Source organism: Balaenoptera physalus (assembly GCF_965194825.1).
Source record: "Balaenoptera physalus genome assembly, chromosome: 18".
Taxonomy (NCBI): Eukaryota; Metazoa; Chordata; class Mammalia; order Artiodactyla; family Balaenopteridae; genus Balaenoptera; species Balaenoptera physalus.
The window spans coordinates 80569184-80591085 of record NC_138899.1 but is presented as its reverse complement, the minus strand read 5'-3'; the positions used below and the strand labels follow the sequence as shown (position 1 = coordinate 80591085).

The 21902-nt window shown below is 49.9% G+C and overlaps 1 protein-coding gene across 2 annotated transcripts in view; it reads right to left on the bottom strand.

The window, feature by feature from the left end:
* The window catches only part of LATS2 (large tumor suppressor kinase 2), a 47564-nt gene that overhangs the window by 24118 nt on the left and 1544 nt on the right, over positions 1 to 21902 (bottom strand). For both annotated transcript variants that reach the window (XM_082435099.1, XM_082435100.1), the window contains exon 2: positions 12962 to 13508. In XM_082435099.1, the coding sequence (XP_082291225.1) occupies positions 12962 to 13300 (339 nt within the window). In that variant the 5' untranslated portion in view covers positions 13301 to 13508. The remainder of the gene's footprint in view (positions 1 to 12961; positions 13509 to 21902) is intronic.

Below are 21902 nucleotides of genomic sequence, written 5' to 3'. Positions count from 1 at the left end.
AAGCAGGTCCAGCAGCCCACCTGCCTCCTCCTCTTCTCACCTGCAGTGAGTACCTGTGTGGTGCCTGGTACGCAGAGCGGCAGCCCGCACAGTAGCGGCCACAGCCGACAGAGGAATCGGACATTTAGAAAAATGAGACCATGTTGTCTTTTTGCTTGAGTTTTTAATTAAATATTTTAAATCTCTCAGAAAACTAAGCTTGTTTGTTTTTTCATTGGCACACTTTCCTGGAGAACAGGACACGTGGGTTTTCTTGTGAGTGATGTCGGCTGTGCTGAAGGGGTTGAGGCAGGTGGCCGTTCATCCCTCCCCTTCCAGACAGAACCCCACATACGTCAGGTGTCGCCTCACACTGGTCAAGAGTGGCCAGCATCAAAAACCTACAAACGGCAGATGCTGCAGAGGGTGTGGAGAAAAGGGAACCCTCCTGCACTGTTGGTGGGAATGTAAATTGATACAGCCAGTATGAAGAACAGTATGGAGGTTCCTTAAAAAGCTAAAAATAGAGCTACCGTTCGACCCAGCAATCCCACTACTGGGCATATACCCTGAGAAAACCATAATTCAAAAAGAGACATGTACCACAATGTTCATTGCAGCTCTAGTTACAATAGCCAGGACATGGAAGCAACCTAAGTGTCCATCGACAGATGAATGGATAAAGAAGATGTGGCACATATATACAGTGGAATATTACTCAGCCATAAAAAGGAACGAAACTGGGTCATTTGTAGAGATGTGGATGGACCTAGAGTCTGTCACACAGAGCGAAGTTAAGTCAGAAAGAGAAAAACAAATACCGTATATTAACGCATGTATGTGGAATATTAGAAAAATGGTACAGATGAACCTATTTGCAGGGCAGGAATAGAGACGCAGATGTAGAGAATGGACTTGTGGACACAGTGGGGGAAGGGGAGGGTGGGATGAATCAGGAGATTGGGATTGACATATATACACTACCACGTGTAAAACAGATAGCTAGGGGGAACCTGCGGTATAGCACAGGGAGCTCAGCTCGGTGCTCTGTGATGACCTAGATGGGTGAGACCGCGGGGCGGGGGGGGAGGGAGGTCCAAGAGGGAGGGGATATATATATATATATACACACATATGGCTGATTGACTTCACTGTACAGCAAAAGCTAACACAACATTGTAAAGCAGTTCTACTAAAATAAAATAATAACAAAAAATAAAAGAACGTCCCCGGAGCACAACACCGACTCCGCTGTGACACGGGCAAGCCTGGCAGGCGTCTCCATCAGCCGCGAGGACCTTGTGGTCCAGGCGCGTCCGGCTCCCCGGTGCGTCAGGGGCGGGACTGCGGGCGCCTCCTGGTCCTGGAGCCGTGGGGAGAGTCCTGAGAGGGGGGTGTCAGGGGAAGGGGCCCCGCGGGCGGCCGGAGGAGCGTTTCCGTCCCCAGGCCCGCGCCTGGACTCACCGCAGACCGTCCAGACATGGCCTCCTGGCCACAAACACCTGCGCACAGACGAGGCACCCGGGCCCAGCTGCACGAGGTCAGCAAGGACCGGCCCCTGCCACCCGGAGGCCCCGGGCTTCCCCTCCGCACTGCGCCTCTGGAGCCCAGACCAGCCCCGCGGCGTGTCCCCGGTGCCACGTGGTCCTGAGAGGCGGCCACAGGGGTCCGAGGCTTGCTCTACTTTCCCTTCATTCTCCTTGGGCCACAGCCCAGGGGCAGGTGCCCGCGATCCTTCCAGAAGGAAAAGGTGTTTCCTGATTCGCCGTCTGGGAGGAGGGCGCGTGGGGCGGTGCGTTCCATTCCGCCCGCCCCTGAAAGTGAGCGGTTTCCAGGACGGAGAGCGTGGAAAGGCGCGGCTGCTGCGCGCACCCAGGGTCCCAGAGAGAAGAGGCCCTGCTCCAGCTCGGCCTCCAGCCCCGCACGGCTCCTCGCTTCCCTCCCGCCCCCGGGAAGCCGGCCCGGAATGGGTGCTCTCAGGGCCCCGGGCCCCGGTCACAGAGCAGCACCGGGTGCGGACCGGCCGCCCGCTCGGCCCCACGACCGCGAGTGAAAACCTCCACTGGGCCTCCTGTACTTTCGTCCTCGAATCGGAAGAGCTGACCTCACCTAGTGACACTGCGGTGACCGGGGGGAAGGGAGAGGGTCCGTCCACGTGAGGAGGAAGAGGACAGACACCACGGAGGAGCGGGGACCCGGCCCGGAGCTCCGCGACCCACCCCCCCCACCCCCGCCCCACAGCCCGGCTCTAAGCAGACCGAGTCAGAGGACGGCTTCTACGGGCTGGTCGGCAAGCAGGGGAGAGAGCAGGGGTGTCACAGACACAAACACAAGTCACTCCAGATAGGAGAGTGTTTCCACAGCCTTCACGCACGTGTTTTTGAGAAACTGGAGCTGCTAGAGAGTTACTCGCCCTGACTGAGAACAGAAGAGCCTCACTTTGCTCACAAAGGGATTTTCCAGATACTCTGTGGTGGGAGAAAAAAGCGTCGAGGCTCTGCTTTCAAAGAAACAATGACTTTTTCTGGGACACATCTATTATCTTCATCATATATTAAAAAAAAAAGTAATAAAAATTCCCCTTTTTACTCTTCAGCTGGATGCTTTGCCAATGGCTGGTGTTTGGTATTCCCCATTTAGGCAATCTTTTTTTTTTTTTTTTAATTTTACTGGAGTAGAGTTGATTTACCATGTTGTGTTAGTGTCAGGTGTACAGCAAAGTGATTCAGCTATACGTATACATATATACATTCCTTACAGATTCTTTTCTCATATAGGTTATCACAGAATACTGAGTAGAGTTCCCTGTGCTATACAGTGGGTCCTTGTTGATTGTCTATTTTATATATAGCACTGTGTGTATGTCAATCCCAACCTCCTATTTTATCCCTCCCCCCATGTTTCCCCTTTGGTAACCATAAGATTTTCTTTGATATCTGTAAGACTGCTTCTGTTCTGTAAATAAGTTCATTTGTATCTTTCTAAAAAATCAGATTCCACATATAAGCGATATGATGTCTTTCTCTTTCTGACTTAACTTCATTTAATATGGTAATATCTAGTTACATCCATGTTGCTGCAAATGGCATTATTTCATTCTTTTTTATGGTTAATATTCCACTGTATATATGTACCACATCTTCTTTATCCATTCATCTGTCGATGGACATTTAGGTTGTTTCCAAAATTATAATGGGAAAGCTCCTGATTTTTAAAAACTGGCAGCAGACGTTTTAAAAAATGGGTAAGACACCGCGTGGGGCAGAATAAAACACAACTGCACAAGAAATAAAGCATTAGGGTCCAGTCCGCGAGCCCTGCTTCGCAGAGCCCGGCCTCGCGCGGTGCCCGCGGTGGGGACTGGGTTGACTCAGGATCAGCTGCTCACCCGACAGCGCCTGCGGGCGGGGAGCCTGCCACCCTCAACAGGAACACGGGGCTCCTGAGTCGTGAAATGGAGGACCGACAGTGAAACAAGATCTGAGGGTTCCAAAAGGATGGGACAGAGGTCCAGTTAATGACACACTCTGTGCTACTGGCTATGAGAAAAATAATCGGGGGACTTTGGAAAAAACAAAGCGAGTATCTTGGCATCCTGTGGGGATGCCACAGCGAGTTACACACCTGCACAGAGAAAAGTTCAATATTCAACTGTGAAAAAACATGAGCAGACTTAAACACAAGAAGAAAAAGAACCAGAATATGGAAAGAAGCAGCAATTCATGGAATGATAAACCTAAAGCCTTTAGTAAAAATCAAAAAGTTGTTTTCTTGTAAAATAGATACATATGGGACTTTCCTGGTGGCGCAGTGGTTAAGAATCCGCCTGTCACTGCAGGGGACACGGGTTCGAGCCCTGGTCCGGGAAGATCCCACATGCCGCATAGCAACTAAGCCCGTGCACCACAACTACTGAGCCTGCGCTCTAGAGCACGCGAGCCACAACTACTGAGCCCACGTGCCACAACTACTGAAGCCCGTGCGCCTAGAGCCCGTGCTCCACAAGAGAAGCCACTGCAATGAGAAGCCTGCGCACCGCAACAAAGAGTAGCCCCCGCTCGCCTCAACTAGAGAAAACCTGTGAGCAGCAACAAAGACCCAACGCAGATGAAATAAATAAATAAATAAATAAATAAATAAAGTATACACACACACACACACACACACACACACATATAAAAGACTGAAGGTGCTTATCTATCAAAATATTGATGTTAAAACCGTAATCTTATCAGTGGCTGTCTTTCAGAGGTAAGATTTTCAGCTGCTTTCATTTTCATCTACAATGTCTAGGATGTTCTATAATGAACATAAATTACGATTTTGAAAACAATACACCTATATAGTAGTCATGAAAGTGTGAGTTGCCCTTTCCAACCTGGTTGACATTTCTAGTGCACGAGGTCTGGGCAGGGAGTGAGCGAGGGTTCGACCGCCTTCACTGGCACAACTGACCACTGCCCGACAGAAAGCTAACGCGGGCCACAGAGGAACTTTCATTTTCTTGTAGCCACATTTAAGAAAAGGTAAAAGTGGAATTAGTGTTAATACGTTATTTACCCCCATATGTCTCTTCCAAGTGCAATCAATGTTAAAGGTACAGAGATATCTTACATTCTCTTTTTTGCACGAAGTCCTCCAAATCAGGCGTGTATCAGGCTCAGCGCAGACTTCAACTCAGACGAGCCGCCAGGGGCAGCGCAGGTGCCCCCCACGGGCAGTAAGGGCCTGGGAGCCTCCGCCAGGCCCACCGGGCGCCCACTGCAGAACCCAGCAGGCTGCGGCTGCCCACTGACTGACCGTCTCATTCTGTTTTGCTTTTTGATTCATGGATTTTTATTTATTTAACAGGTTATTAGCAACTACGTCAGTATTCCTATACGTCTAAGCTACTATTTACTACTCCCGGTGAGTTCTGCACCGTTAATGAACTAGAATTCAAGTACACTGATGGAGAAGTTTCTGTTGGTGTCGGGGGGCCAGCACGGGCGCACCTGCGGGAACACCATGCAAGGCATCTTCAGAGGGAAGGCGCCCAAGCTGGTGGCACCTTCTTGCTCAGCAAGTGCCTTCCAGCACCTCCCCAGAGGTAGGGTCATTCGGATGTTCAGCTCTGTCCGTGACGGGAGGCACAGCACCCTGAAACCCTGTCTGTTTTTTACTGGCTCGGGATCAAAACTACTGACCTACCCAGTTCGGGCCTCGACACTGTTCCCGTCAGCGTCTAGAATCACTACATGTGCGTGGCCGGCTGATTCACGGGGGGCGGGGCCGCCCACCCTCAGCACGGAGGAAGGACCCCCGCACGACGCTCCAGGCGGGAGGGACGCGGAGCTGCGTGTCCTGCATCCCACCCATCCTCGTCTGCCGCTCCGACGACCACGGCAGAGCCAGGTGAAGCCCTCCACGTGCGACCGTGGATTTGTCTATTGCTCCTTTTAGCTCCCGCGTGGCACATGTCACCCCAGAGAGCCTGAAGCTTTGCCTTCAGGTGTGTTCTCCCTGGTACACCATCCTGACATACTGGCCCTTTTATTATTGTGTCCCTCTGTCTCAAGTAACACTCACCTTGAAGGGTACTGTCTGATTTCAACGTGGCCACCACACCTACTTTATGTTTACGGTTTGCAGGGCAGACATTTCCCCCAGACTTTCGCTTTCAGTCTCTTTGTGGCCTTGTCCTTGTAACAGGTGTGCCTTGTAGACGGGATAGAGGTGGATCTTGCTTTTTTATTCAGTGTGACAGTCTCTGCCCTTTGACTGGAGTGCTTAATCCCTTACACAGCAAGGGTGATGATCACTATGGCTTTATTAGGTCTGCATTCCCACTGACCCACCTGGTTTTCACTCCGCTTCTCCCTCCCCGGCTCCTTCCATGTTCATCAAATGCTACTTTACTAGTTCGCTTTAATTCCTCACTGACTCTGTAGCGCTGTCTCCTCCAACTGTATTTTAGTGATTGCTCTAAAGGCTGCAACATGCGTTTTTAACTTACCACAACCTACTTAAATGTTGATTTCTAATTGTGTCAGGAAGAATATAGGACCCTTGCTACAGCAGACCCGGAGCAATGGGGGTTGGTTAGGGGTTTCAACTGCCTACACAGCCGAGAACCCGTGCACAGCTGCACAGTCGGCCGTCCGCGGATTCAACCAACCAGAGGGTGTGGGACACATTTGCTGAAGAAAATCTGTGGATAAGTGGCCCTGTGAAGTTCAAACCCAAGTCGTTCAGGGGTCAGTGGTACCTGCGCTTAAGCCCCACCCCCCGGTGCGTGAGCCGCGACAAAGCGAAGCCTCGTTTTATTGAGATCTGCCTGTACCTGCAAGTTTTCACCAGATTTGGGAAGTTTTCAGCCATTACTGCTTCAGATGTTTTTCTGTCCCTTCCTCCTTCAGGGATTTCAGTTCACACACGTCACACATCCTGGACCCCTCGGAATTGTGCCACAGGCCGCTGAGATTCTGTTTACTTCTCTTCAGTCTTTTCTATGATTTTGGTTGTGTGACGTCCACTGATCCATGTTTAATGTCACCGATTCCTTCTACTGTTGTGGGTTCTCAGCTAATTCACCTGCGAAACGTGCCAGGTGGGCCAGCGAATCCCTAAGACCCCATGTAAGCCACCACGGTTGCCTGGGGGGTCCTGATGGAAACGGGGATTCAGGGAAGGGAGAACGCGGCTCGTGCGGGAACCCACTGCCCAAGGAGGCCACACGATGGACCACGGAAGGAGCGGGCCTTGCGGGGGTGGGATGCAGCGGGGCTGCCGGGGAGGCCCCAGCGGGAGGACGGACAGTGCATGCGGGGCAGTTACTCGGCCTGGAGGCCGCCGGCATGTAAGGAGGGGGATACGGCCGGGGCAGGCGGGTGTGCCTGGCAACGAGAGAAAGAACAGGGTCGGATGAGGAAGGGCAGCGGCTCCCAAGGGGGTGGCTGCGGCCGCATTCCAGGAAAAGGCCACCAGGGGGAATGCGGGTCGGGGGACTTCTCAGGAGAATCTAGAGAAGGGCAGGGTGTTAGCACGGAAAACACAGAGATGTGAAAGGTACTTAGGAGGAAAAAATAGCAGGCATCGGGGCAAGTGTTCATTAAACAATGACTGAAGGAGAGGCTCTGGTCAGGGACGAGTCCAAGACAGATCTCATTCACTGCCGGAAGGGTTGAAAGCGTAAGTGCAATTTAAACACTTCTCAAGAAATGTGGCGACGCAAATAAAAACTATAAAAAGGCTCTTATCACTTGCCCTAGTAATTCCATTTCTAAAATGTATTCCCGGGAAACCAGTGAAATCCATTATGATTCCCGCAGAAGGCTGTTCATCGCCAGCGCTGAGCTGCTCAGACGAGGAGGCCGCGAGCCCCGCGTGGTTTGACGCCACGTCAGCCCGGGCACGAGCCCGAAACACCGCCTCTCGCGGCGGCCCGGCCTCGCTGCAGCCCAGCGGCACCTCCTGCTTCCCTGTCCCCTGCCTGGTCACTGGAGCTCCTAACACTTCCGACTTGGTGCTGTCCAACTCAAACAGAGTTTTGCTCAAATAAACTCTTAAAATGTTTAATATGCCTCGGTTTACCTTTTAACACCAGTTATTTACAATAAATTACAGAACATCTGTTTGAACAATGGAATATAACACAGATGTTACAAACAAAAATGTTTATGATGAAACCTTTATCCCTTCACTTCTGAGGGTTTGCACAGTTTTAGGGCCTAGAGGATGGTGACCAGAACAAAGCCACTGCTTCACGGGTCTGAAACCTGAAGGGAGAGACGGTTACTGAACAAAATACACAACTACACACATAGAAACAAATTCTGATGAACGCCACGGAGGGAACTTCCACCGTAATGATAGAACGAAAACGGGGGGTTCCAATTTAGACCGGGGATCAGAAAAGGCTTTTCTGAATCCATGACACTAAGACAAGCCTCCAAAGAGGAGAGGGCATCACCCAGGCAAGGGGGGGCTGGAGTTGGGACGCCTGAGAAGAGGCCCCCCAGCCGGCGGGGCCAGGGTGCCGACCACGGGAAAGGGCGGGACCTGAGGCCAAGAACTCGTCCCCAGCACAGTGGGAAGGTTTCCGGAGGGAAAGGACAGGATCCTTCCTTTCCAGAGTGACCGCTCGGAGGGTTCTGTGCGGGGAACAGCTGGGGAGAGGAGCCCTGCGGTCGCGGGCCTGGCAGGAGAGCTGCGCGGGAAGGTGCAGGGAGAGAGTCAACGCGTGTATTTCTCCAACAGAAGAACTGGGATCATATTGTACGTGCTGCTTTGTGATCAGCCTTTTTCTACCTGTCACCCTGGGCACGTCGCTCCTCGATAACTTCCCTTAACTAGAAAAAAAATTTGGCCACTTTTATACCAAAATGTTCAGAGTGGTCATATCTGGGCTGATATAATTGCAGGCAATTTTTATTTTCTCTTTATACTTTTCTGTATTTTCCAAAAGTATGCAATGAACACACGCTACTTTAATAACCTGGGGAAGGCTGGGGGAAGGTATGACACAAAGGTATGATTTGCTTGTGTCTTGTGAAAGTTAACTCTAAATCCTATTTAGAAAGGTATAGTTTATCTTTCGGCAGGGCCGAAATTAATTTGAAAATCAAAAAAAAGCAAAGAAAAAAAAGAGGGGGAAAAGGCAAAGGCTGCTACACCCACAGTCATTGTTAAGACAGTTTCCTGTTACAGGACTGACATTCCTCAACTCAAGTGTTTCTCTTTTCCTCCTACTCTTATTAATATTTCAGGGCAGTGACAACCCTGAACACCAGTCCCCTTTCCAGAGGAAGAGGAGGAAACATACGAGTCACCTGAATCCCTGCATCTCCCTCATTAGCAAAACCCCGGCCTTAGAGTGAGACCACCCGAGGCCACCTGTCACCAGGACGAAGGGATGGCAGCCTCGCATCAGCGCCCCTCAGGGTCCCCCCTGGCCCTTTCCTGATAACGGACGGCGAGGCAGAGCTGTGCTTCTGTCTGTGCCAGTGCCTGAGACTTGAGGGACAGTTTAGTGGACCAGCGCCCGGAATCCTCTCTGCAAAGCGTGCGTTTCCCACCATCACTGCTCCTGCCGAATGAGGGGCACAGCCCCATGGCCACGCGGGGCCTCCAGGGCACACGGGGCGCGCTCAAGGGGCACACTCGCGGGTTCAGCCCCGAGAGGGGCGGCCAACCATGGGCCTACGAGTTAGAAACAACGGACCCCGGGACTCTCCTGCAGGTCCAGTGGTTAAGACCGCGCGCTTCCAGTGCAGGGGACAGGGGTTCGATCCCCGGTCGGGGAAGTTCCACGTGCTGTGCAGTGCAGCCAAAAAGAAAAAAAGAAGAAACAACGGAGCCTGGCGGTCTGACCAGGGTCGGCTCAAACCCGGAGGCAAGAACCAGGGTTCCTGCAGGACGGGGATGAGGGGAGATGGCATCACCGCCGACACAGTGTGACACGTCCACAGAGCCCCGGCGTGAGCTTGTCTGGGGGAAGGGGGGCTGGGCAAGCGCGGCCGGGGGGAGGAGGGGGGCAAGAGGAGGGGACCAAGTCGCCGAGGAGGAAGCCCCTCCGCGGGCACCGCTGTCCTCCCTCCGCTCAAGCATGTGTGACAGGCACGTGCGAGCACACTTGCCGGGGCGGGGGGAGCCCGAGTCACTGGGGTCGCAACTGGAACCCTCTCTGACCGCTGCCACGCGGTCTCAGAGCAGCGCGGGGACACACGGTCACAGCCACCACCACGGCCTGTCCTTCCCGTGACAGCAGCACGCCCAGCGCCGCGGCCTCTGCAAAAGGACCTGGGTCAAGGAGAACCCTGTATGATGGGCTGAGAAACGTGATTCTTCGGCACTTTTTGGCTTGAGGCTGCCAAGAATTCTCTCCCTTTTCCTACTGACCAAATCAGCCCAGCCTACTTGCTGCTGTGCTCGGGTTCCGGACCACCGGCTTTCTTCCTCAGGCCGAGCTGGGCATAATAAATCGATTTGTTTGTTTACACTTCTTCCTACCCGCATTTAGTTAAAGATTTTAATCACTTAAACACATACAATAAAGTGAGGAAAACTGGATTAAGTCAGGATTAGGAAAATTATACCAACAGAGAAATTCGGGACCAGGGGAACACAGCCGCGCCAGGCCACAGCCCTGGACTCAGCCCCGCCCACGGCAGAGCGAGGAGGGAGGCCGGGGAGGGTCAGGACACAGGTCACCCACAGGGAAAAAGCACGAACAAGTCCCAGGACTCCCGTCTGAAAGAAATTCCTCACCTAAGTCCCCCTCTGGGGACACACCGTGATGGAACGCTCAGCTGCTGTAAGCGCCCAGGAGCCATGGGCATCCTTGCTCTCCCAAGGCCCCAACACAGACTCCGAGGAGCCCCAAGGGCTGCAGGCCCGTCCCAAGGGCACCCTACCCGCGCTAATCCGTCACAATGCAGCAGGCGAACACAAATCAGTGCTTCCGAGAAGCAGCAATGTCACACGTATTAACATCGCTGCAAATCTGAATTAGCCGTTTTTAAAACTGCATCAGGAAGAAAAAGAGGGAACACCTGGTAATATGGTCGTTTGGAACCATAAAGATTAAAAGAAAAAGTGAAACTAAATTTTATAAGAAAGATAAAGTAAAAGCTAAATTTAAATCATCACTTGTGCTAATAAGAGACTACCCAATGAAACAAAGCAGGATGCTCATAATCAAAAACGTATCTTTCCAATTCCTTAAATCTATACTTAAAGAACAGCTCCTTCCTTAAGAAATATTAACCTATTGGCCTCTTTGTTTTCCCTATAGAAATTTTCATAAGTCTTTAGTGATTTATGTGCAAAAGATTTATGAACATTACATCGTTTGACATACATTATACCATTATGCAGTGAACAGTCTTTCACTTTTTTCCAGAAACTGAATCAGAGTCCCAATAAAATGGGGAAAAAAATGTGTGTGCACATGGAATAGATAAAACACTGCATATAAAAGTGTGTTATCACCAACAAGGACCTATAAGACCTTGGGAAAACTGGGAGTTTATTGCCATTCTTACAAATATAGGGTTAAAATGGCATTTAAACTCAAAATATAAGAAAACAAAACTGAACCTAAATTAAAAGGCAATACAATAGAAGACAAGGGGAAAAGCTACACCAACAGGAATTCTCTATACCTGTTACACGGGAATTCTAATCACCTGCTTTATCCAAGACTCACAACTCTAGAGGTACTGCTGATCTTTTTCTCACATTATTTGGGTTCACATAATGACTTTCCAACCAGAATTCTCTGAAAGCAAATGTACCCCCTAAGCAGGCCAGAAAAAGTCTGAGTTGGAGGGTCAGAGCGAAGGCAGAGTTGTTTTAAGTCATAAAGTAACACTATACACCAAACTGACGGATTATTTCAGGAGCATTAAAAGGGTAAAGAGTCTTTTCTACTAGCAATTAACATAAATTAAATGTTGATGGGAACTTACGGGTGTCCCGATCCTTAATTTTACCATACTTGTGTTTTACTATAAATGGCACCAGCTTCATTATTTCTTGCACTGTAATGATCACGAATGGATTTTACCACAATGAGATCCCACCTGTATCCTGGATCATTTGCCTGGTTTGTTTGTTTTTATCACAACTGCAAGAACAGCGGCTCTGATTACCTCTTTTGTTTGCAAGTGATTTACAGAAGGTTTTCAGCTTTGTTATTGGGCTGTGTATCTGCAATCTCACCCACTATTTCCCTGGGACGGCTCCATCCTATCTTCAAAAGCATCAGGTTCTGTTGGTCAGGGGACAGCTTCATATTTTCACAGAGAGAAAGGCCATGGCTGTGCTGTCAGCTCGACACTGCTAACCCTCTGCACCCGCTATTCACAGCCTGGGCTTCACGAAAGCAGCTCGTTACCCAGGTCAATCCCAGCACATCCCGAAGGGTCAAGGAAGCCCCACAAAACAGCGCCACTAGTTTCCCAAACAGATCATCTGAGAAATGTAAGTTCTCCGGTAAGAAACTATAAGAGGGCTGAGGTAGCTTTTGGAAATAAAAGAGGGCGTTCTTTCTCTTTCCTCCCAGTTCCCGTGACTGTGAGGCCAGGAGTACGTAGTTAGGCTGTTTCTAAGAAACTAGAAGTGCTCAAGCCATCCTGATGCGCTCTGCGCATGAAATCCTACTCAGTTTGCAAGGCGGCAGACGTGCCTGGTCTATTTCCACGTTCATGCAGCTCTGACTTTCACACGACAGGTGGTGATACAGTGCTTGCTTTCAGAAGCCATTTCATAAGACAGTTACATTTTTACTAGTTACATGTCACGGACACGTTTTTACCTGGTTGGACATGAGCTCCATTTTATATGGTCCTGCCTCTCGGTTCGGACTTTATTCAGCCATGTGAACAGCACAAGATCGTAAACGCACGGCCTCCGTGTGTGTTTCTGTGTAATTGATGTCTCCTCCATTAACTGGCCTTTATTCTTAAGCAGTGAGAAGTCAGACTGTGTTGCCACCATTTTGATGATTTCTCAAGCTTTTTATTTTCTAGTCTTTCTCATTCCCTTCACATAGTTACGTCTCCTCTAATAGCATAGATGCTACCCTTTAAAACAGGAGAAAACAGAGGCAAAGAGCCAACTCATGTTAACCAACCTTCCCCTTAGCTGAGTTAAAAAATGCACAAACCAAACACAAGTTCAAGGAAGCCAGTCTCTTCCCCATGACAGCTCAGAATAAGCCAAATAAACCCCAAGGAGAGGGCTACGTGGGAAAGCCTTCCCATACTCACAGGGACAGGACAGAAAGCGCACGTGACACAACCTCAGGAGAGGTGAGAAATCTCTGGATCTTGCCTGAAAAGGAAAGCAGCTAACAAGATGGTTTTGGAGAGAAGGCGGAAAACAGTGCAACGGGACGCAGAAAGGGCCTCGGGTTTGTAGCCTAGAAACCCCTCTCCAGGGACCTCTGCTGGTCTCCTCTGCACCCCAGATGGGCAGCCTCCCGGGAGCGTCCACCCACCTGGTCACAGCCCGCGTCCACCAGTTCCTGCAGCATTTGTCGGTTGACTTCTGCGGCAGCCGAAGGGCCCGATTCATTAGCAAAGGGCAGCAAGGAGTATCTGATTTCCCTCAGGGCTTTCTGGTAAGGCCCAAACTTCGGGGCTGTCCTCGTCTGCTGCTGCCTGGCCGCGTCCTTGCCCCCCAGGGCCTTGGCGTCCAGGGCGGCGTCACTGCCCGGCCCCGCCGGCGGCCCCGGGGCGGGGGTCTTGGGTGGCTGCTTCAGGCCCTCGCGGATCTCCTGCAGCCGCTGCCGGCTGTTCCCAGAGTAGGTCGTGGCGGGAAAAGTCTTCGGCCGCATGGTTAGTCCAGTTTCCTTTGACCATAAATACAATCTTCTTAAAGTGTTTTATTAGTTAAAACGAAAACAAAACCGTCAACAGTATCAGTTAGTTGTAAACACACTTTCACAACAATGTTGTTTTGAAAATGTTCTTTCCTTCCATTTTTGTAGTTCCTGCAGAGAACCGAACATTTTCCAGAGACTTCATTTTGAAGATCATCTCTACCTGAAAAGGAAAATGAGAAGTGTTAATTTGTGGTTCCCACATAATGTCAATGACACTTTTCAGAATTGGACAAAGATCCTGAAAATATTCCACTTGGAAAGATAAAGGAAGAACACACCACCTCTCAGAAAAGATAAAGATACGGTTCAACTCTGGTTAGAGCACGTGACAGGCAGGGCCACCCCAGGCGTCTCCTGTAACATGTAATCTGCAATGACATACCGCTCCACAAGCCAATACTTTCTCATAAATACTCAATTTTGGGCAAGAACAACAGTATTAACAACCGACAGCTCATTTAAAATTCTCCTTTATAATATGATTTCACTTGGAAATCCACAGCTCAAGGGTTCAGCGGCTGGTCCACACCACGCCCTGCATCCCCACAGCTTGACTAACAAACCTCTCCACCCACCTCAACCGGTGGTCCTTCCATATCTTGGGAACTCTTTCTTATAAAACCCTCCCAAACCTCCTGAAAGAAACCACAGCCTGTCACGCTCAAGGTTCACACAATGTATTACGAGACTTTGAGGGTCACGACTCCCCTGGTTTTTTTATAAAGTGGTCAACTTCTTACCGGCATTTTGACCTAAATACTAAAATAAGAAATGTCTCGGGGCTTCCCTGGTGGCGCAGTGATTAAGAATCTGCCTGCCAATGCAGGGGACACAGGTTCGAGCCCTGGTCCGGGAAGATCCCACATGCCGCGGAGCAACTAAGCCTGTGCGCTGCAACTACTGAGCCTGCGCGCTAGAGCCCGCGAGCCACAGCTACTGAGCCCACGAGCCACAACTACTGAGCCCACGTGCCACAACTACTGAGCCCGCGAGCCACAACTACTGAGTCCACGTGCCACAACTACTGAGCCCGCGAGCCACAACTACTGAGCCCACATGCCACAACTACTGAAGCCCACATGCCTAGAGCCCGTGCTCTGCAACAAGAGAAGCCACCGCAATGAGAAGCCTGCGCACCACAACGAAGAGTAGCCCCCGCTCACCAGAACTAGAGAAAGCCCGTGCGCAGCAACGAAGACCCAACGCAGCCAAACATAAATAAATAAATAAATAAACAATAAAAAAGTGAGAATGTCTCGCTTGTGGAAACTGACACTTGCACGGAGGGGTCTGGTAACAGCATGTGGGCGGTCACACGGTGACCACAGTAACAAGGGCTGTGTAGAGGCCAGTCGTCTGTGTGTGGCACCCACCCCTCAGCATGGAAGCAGCCTCTCTGTACAGAACTCGCTGTCACAAGGGCATTTCCGCACAGTGATGATACCTGCTCCCGGCTAACTCGCTGAGTGCTGTCACGCTGGCAGTCAGAAGGCGAGCCCAGCCCTGACGCTGCCCTTAGCTGCCAGCTGCCCGGCAGCACCTGGCTCAGGGGCTCAGGGCTGCGTAGCCTGGGACAGGTGAGGTCACCTCCCTCCCCTCCGCCCAACAGGTGGCAGCAGCGGGTGAGCACAGAGTGCGGCTCAGCGTCCTGCGGTCACTGCTGTTCCGTCCTGAGCCGTCCTGCCCTGGAGGCAGCCCGCGTGGCCGTGACCACAGAACCCAGTGAAGGACAATCACTTAGAGTTCTAATGGACAAAGGAAGACTGATCCCTCCTTGCAACACCCTTTACAGGGAGCGGGGCACAGGGGTCTGGGCTTCTTTCAGTGAGGAACTTAGAGACTGTAAGATGGAACCGTGCTTCACGGCCTTTTTCCCCCCTTTTTCCCCACTGGGGTGGGGAGATAGCTAATGTTTATCCAGTATTTACTAAGTGCCAGGCTCTGTTCTAAGCGCTTCATGTGAATTAACTTACATAGCTCTATTACATTACCATATACAACAGTAAACCTGAAAAAAATGACATAAAATTACTATTCCTTTCTTAGAGATGGGAAGATGGAAGGTCTCAAAGGTTTTCCCTGTCCCCTTTCTCACTGTAACTACAAGAAGATTCTATTTAGGAAGTAAGAAGCAGGCTACATAAAATTTTCAACGTGAAATTCGTATTTTTAAACACAACATCTACTACATTAAAGTCGCTGAAATGCCCTTGAGTACGCGATAGTGACCCACTGGCTGAGACACAGCTGAGGCCCCCGGGCCGTGGACCCGAGCCCAGAGCCCTGCTGCACTGGTGTAAAATGGGGCACACTGCACCCACACTCATTCTCAGTGACCTCGTGGTCTAAGCATCTGTTCTGAAACACCTAACTGTCTAAAACCACAAGTTCACATTCCAACAGAAATGAACAGATTCTCAAGGAGCTGCTGAGCACGTCTGGAGTCTGAGAACGGACAGGAGTTGTACATTTTCCTACGATCTTCACACAAACCACTCCGTTTCCAATCTTTAGTTCTCTTCCCTTCCTTTGAAAATGGAAATACAGAAGTCATAAATCCTACTGTCCTCGCAATACATAACCGATGTGAAGGAGGGTCCTTCCGGTACCCCTCCCCAACCCATCCCCCCTGCAAACGGCCACAGTGCAGAGAGAGGAGCACGTGAGGGAGGCAGATAAACTGCTCCAAAGACAGGATGCCCAAGAGGAGAAAAAGAATCATCTGACAAATGGGAGAATACAGGAGAAAGTCAGAAAGAGCGCCGCAGTAGAGAGAACTAAACGTCTGTGCAGGGAAGACGGGAATTCCAGCCCAGGGAACAGCACGTGCAAAGGAGCAGAGGAACGCGCCGTCCACAGGCTCCTCCACCAGCGCGAGGGCCGCCGAGAGGCCTTTCCTGCAGTCTGGAGGGATGACGCTTGGAGGCGCCCAGGGGCTTGATGCGGAGGACCTTCCAGATCACGGCCACGTCCGGACTCCACGGGGAGCCACCGTCTGCGGCCGAGCTAAGGAGTGACACAGCCAAGCACCCTTTAGAGAGCTGAGTCAGGAAGCCAACTGGACAGAGGGCTGGGAGGGACAAGGCTGGGACACTCCAGGTGGACGACAGGGGCCTGGGTGAGAAGCAGCGACCCCGCCGGTGGCCAGGGACAGTTATGCGGGCGAGCGGCAGTCCTCAGAGCGGTAGCGAGTGATGGGCCTCAGGCCGCCGCCAGGCGACACAGGCAGGACCGGTAAAGCTGCTCTCCACTCGGCCCCTGGAGATGGTCCACGGAGAAGGAAAAAGAGCTGTAAGAAGGTCAAAGCCAGGACGCAGGGCCGGCCTCCCTGCCTGGCCACGGCAGCAGAGGGAAGGGTGTGGGGCCGTGAGGAGGATTCTGAGTAAATTCCCTGGGAGTTACTCTAAAAGGGAGAAGCGCTGAAAGCTGTGACCCACAGCAGAGGGTCTTCCCGCCCACCCAGCCCCGGAGACCCTGCGGGCCACCCACAGCCCCCCAGAGCACTGTCAAGTGTGCCCGCTTTCCTCCTGAATCAGCTGAACTGTGGGCACCACGAGGGCAGGGGCTCCCCCGCCCGCTGCCCGGAAGCGTCCGAGTCTGTCCCCGCGATCCCGGACTCGGGGTAAAACCTGCCCCACGGCGCTCTCGGCAGAACACGCAGCACGGGCTGCGGACGGGGACGGCCCTCGGAAAACACGCTGCCCTTTCTCTGAGGTTTCAGACACAGTGTTCCTGACATTTACACAAAACCACTATAAAAAGTTGCACGACTACGGTATATTACTCAGCCAGAAAAAGGAATGAAGTTCTGACACCTGCTACAACGTGGATGAACCCTGAGGACATTACGCTGCGTGACATGAGCCAGACACCGAAGGACGCATAGTGTGTGATCCACTCCTATGGGGCAAATCCAGAGAGACACGGAAGACTGGAGTCACCAGGGGCTGGGGGAGGGGGAGTTATTGTTTAATGGGTACAGAGTTTCTGTCTGGGACGATGAAAAAGTTTGGAATATAGACTGCGGTGCTGACTGCAGTGACAACGTTCATGTATTTAATGCCGCTGAACTGTACACTTAGGAATGGTTACAATGATGGGCATTATGCAAAGTCATCTAACTGCTCACATCCAGCTAGCGTTTGATCACGTTCCCTCACTACACACAGCTACACCAGGAAAGGCCAGGCCTCAGGACTGGGTGCTGACGGTGGGCAAACCTCCTGCCCCTCCGCGCTCCACCAGGGCACGGAAACACACAACGGGGAGGGGCTTCCCACAGCCATGCGCCTCCAAATACTGGGGGTTTAAGTGCCCGTGTGTCCCACAAACATTCCAATTATAAAGCCAAGCAGCGTGGGAGAGACCAGATGTTTCTGTGTCGACATCTGTATTTATACCTGAGCTAAGAAATACCAGGTGGAGGTGCCCCCAAACAGAAACCGGATCAGACGTCCTGGTTTCTTTTCTTTTTCCCCCCTCAACATTTCATTATGAAAATTTTCAAACATAAGGAAAGTTGAAAGAGTTATTCAGGGATACCTCCTAAAGGCGCGCCTGGGAAAGGTCCTACGAATGGGGGGGGGGGGCGGTGCGGGGGGGGGGGGGGGCGGGAAGACCCCACCCCCTTCTCATCGCCTTCCCACCACGGTCTCCTGGGCATACCTGGCTTCCTAGGTGAGGATGTAGGACACCTACAGGCAAACTGGTCCTGCCTGAATAATCTGGTAAGGATGAAACTTTCCTTCAGTTACACAAAGAATGAAAGTATTTTCTCAGCTTGAGACCTCGTATTTTAGACTTTAGTTTGACAACAGTTGATTTCATGGTGAAATTATGAACTTCTGAAAGCATTTTTCATGAGAATACTCATCAGTCAAATTAAGACTGCAGCTGGAAATGAGCTCCTGTGACACACTACTGTATCATTTTAATAAGCTCTCTCATCAAGAATTTTACAAATACGACCCTAAAGCCTCATGGATGGGTCTTTAAAAAATCGGGGTAACGGAATTCCCTGGTGCTCCAGTGGTTAGAACTCTGTGCTTTCACTACTGGGGCCCGGGTTCGATCCCTGGTTGGGGAACTAAGATCCCATAGGCCACGGTGTGGCCAAAAAAAAAAAAAAAAAAAAATGGGGGTAGCAAGCAAAGTAATCTAATTTTAGAAATTTCTTAGGTATCATCAATTGATTTAAATATACATTAAAAGAAACTACGGCAATTATACTTCAATAAAGATGTTAAAAAAAAAAAAAAAAAAAAAAGAAACTACAGGGCTTCCCTGGTGGCACAGTGGTTAAGAATCCACTTGCCAATGCAGGGGACACGGGTTCGAGCCCTGGTCCAGGAAGATCCCACATGCCACGGAGCAACTAAGCCTGTGAGCCACAACTACTGAGCCTGCGCTCTAGAGCCTGTGAGCCACAACTACTGAGCCCGTGTGCGACAACTACTGAAGCCCACACGCCTAGAGCCCGTGCTCTGCAACAAGAGAAGCCACCGCAGTGAGAAGCCCGCGCACCGCAACGAAGAGTAGCCCCGGTTCGCCGCAACTAGAGAAAGCCCGCGTGCAGCAACCAAGACCCAACTCAGCCAATAAATAAATAAAATAGTAAAAGAAACTACAAAACACTGGAATTTTAAAACTGTAATACTCTCGATGCGCAAAGAAAGCCCCTGTATTACCTCCTAACAGTGAAGTGTTATTCTCTCATGCCTCTTAGAAAAACAAAAACAAAAACTACAATACAACTCACAAGACAAAAACAACTCATTTTCACATCTGGAGCTGTGACAACTACTAAATCCTATTCTTAGTATAGGTGGCTCCTGTAAAAACTTAATATGAGAGCAATATTTTAATCATCCCTTAATTTGGCCCTACCAAACCCAATTCTAGTTCTTAAACCAATCCTGGAAAATGCTATCAGATGTTCAAGAATTTTTATTCTTATTTCTCCCAGTACTTCACAACCCACACTGGCTGCCAAACACACATTCAGCCCCGACCGACGAAGGAACCAACCAAACCCACGGACCGCAGGACCCGCACTAAGGACACATGCTGGCATTTTTTTAAACAGTATTTCTTGGACCTAAAATTCCAGTTATTATTTAAATCATATCCTTACTATAACTAACTAGCAAAGCTGAAACTAAATCAGGCAGCCGAGCCAGGCCTGCAGCCAGATGCTGAATGTCAGAACCGTAAACCACTGGGCTGATGGACCTCTCCAGGGCTGCCCCAGCCAGGAAACCCTCACAGGGGATACCCCTCACCAGGAGGGTCCCTGAGGACGTCTCTCCAACCAAGAGCGTGATCACAACGTTTCAGCGGGTACAGAGGTCTCCCACTCATGCCAAATGCTGTACTGGACATTATATGCATTCACTCATGTAAAACTGGGCCTCACCTCCAAATAAGTTTATGATCCAGGGAAAACAAACTACCACATGCCCTATTTGCTTTGTACATGATATCTGTATGATATATATATATATATATGTGTATATAGATATACACATACATACACTTAGAGACACACGTTATGAATAACAGCATAAAAAAATGGAGCCATAGAAGTTTGTACTCAAGATGACCACGTGGAATGACCATGCTATAGATAAATTTATCACCTGTTCTCTGTAGCAATCATAACAGCAAGCAACCCAACAGGATGGGTCTCCTAATATTCCATTCCACACCCTGGCAGGGGCTTTCACTCTTTGAGAAGCCTCACCTCCTCTGAAACCCTCTCCCCTCCAAGTTTCGGAAACTCTGCGGCCAGGGATTGGACCACCCACGCCACTGGAGAGTCACTGCTGTGGACAGAGGTGATACATGACCATCCAAGGAATCCCAGTGCACAGGCCTATTTGGAGAAAACCTCCCAGAGAAAGGATCGCTTCACCAAAGGTGGAAAGGCGCAAGGGCTATGATTTGATGGAGGAAATGTGAAGCTATTCTTGGAGTCCGGAACTTCCTGTGAAAAGGCTCAAACATAGAAAAGATGAACAGGCAGATAATGTTGGGGAGCAAGGCAGGTGCGTCTGGGTACATTGACTGAAAACACAGGAGTGACGCTCGTGAGACAGGATGGAGTGAATTAGTAAAAGGAACAAGCTGGTCCCTAGCACTCCTGCTCAAGACCACGGCTTGGAGACAGGGAGGTCAGTACTCCAAAGAGAAGCCCACTCCCTTCAAAAGCCAGCTTACATCCTCGAAAAGATTCTCACCGTGCTAACGAATTCAGAGACTCCAGGATCTGCTCTACGCCACAGCATTGGAACAGTTAACAGTAAACACAAACCACTGCTACACAATATGAGAGTTGTCCCTTGTCCTCCAGAAAAACTCCTATGAATGTCAAATACTGGCATATGAACCAAAAGTAGTTAATTAACTTAAACAACCACTTGTCACTATTAGGTTGACGTGGTCGAGATGGCCAGCGAAATAAAGCTTTCGTAGAGTGAACGGCAAACATTAAACAATGTCAAGTTTCCACCCTAATTTTAGCACTGTAACTATTATCTTTATTTCCAGCATTACCTTGTTTTAATCATACTTTCAAAATGAAACTGTAAATCAAATAGCATTAGGCTCAAAAGTACTAACACTAACACTTAGTGACATGAGTGGCCAAACAGGGCTACCTCCGGGCTCTGGGAGCCGTCACAGGTGCTCTCTGTAATAAAGCCCACTCCCCGCCCCACACAGAGCCTCAGCCACCAGCACGCAATGGGATGGTGACCCCTGGACTCGGGACCAGGGGTCCATAGGAATTACTAAGGGTCCATAGGCCCAGTTCTGTCCATAGGAATTACTAAGCAATAGGCTTTTTTTAAAAAAGGAAGGAGATTCAGGGAATTTTTCATGTTGGAAGTCGGAAATGTTCTAGAAATGTTCAAGCCCAAGCTCTTCGTTCTGTTGATCAGAATATTTTGCTCCTTTTTAGAGCAGATTTACAGTCAAAACAAAGTAAATGCAGTGAATTTATCTTCTGTATTTCTTCAAACCTTTTATTTTTTAGAAGTCAGTAAGGAACATTATTTAGAAGTTTCACATTATTATAACCATGAAATAAAACATAAAAGCAGCTTTTCAAAACCTGTGTTAGTCTGGTTTTTCCAATACAAATCAGAACACCCCCACAAAGTTCCCCCAAATGCTTCCTGGGTGTTTACGGCGAATTTATCAGCTTCAACACCTCTCCTCACGCCCAACCCACACATGCAGTGGGATTTAGGAGCCCGGGGCTGGCTACTTACAATACATCATTTAAAATAACAAGGCATCTTATTGTAAAAACATTCTCCTCCCACCAAAGGAAAGTCCCTCCCCCAACCCTGCGATTTGCTAAAGAAAGAAAGAAATATGTACAGCTCCCATTTACACCTAAGTCAAAACGATTTCAAATTAGATGGAGAGGCTAGAAGAATCTTTTCCGGTTCAAAAATTCCGAGATTCTCATAATTCACCTTAATAATTTTTCATGACAGCTTCTGCTCAGATATCATTTTAAATTGCTTGACATTTTGAGATTCATTAA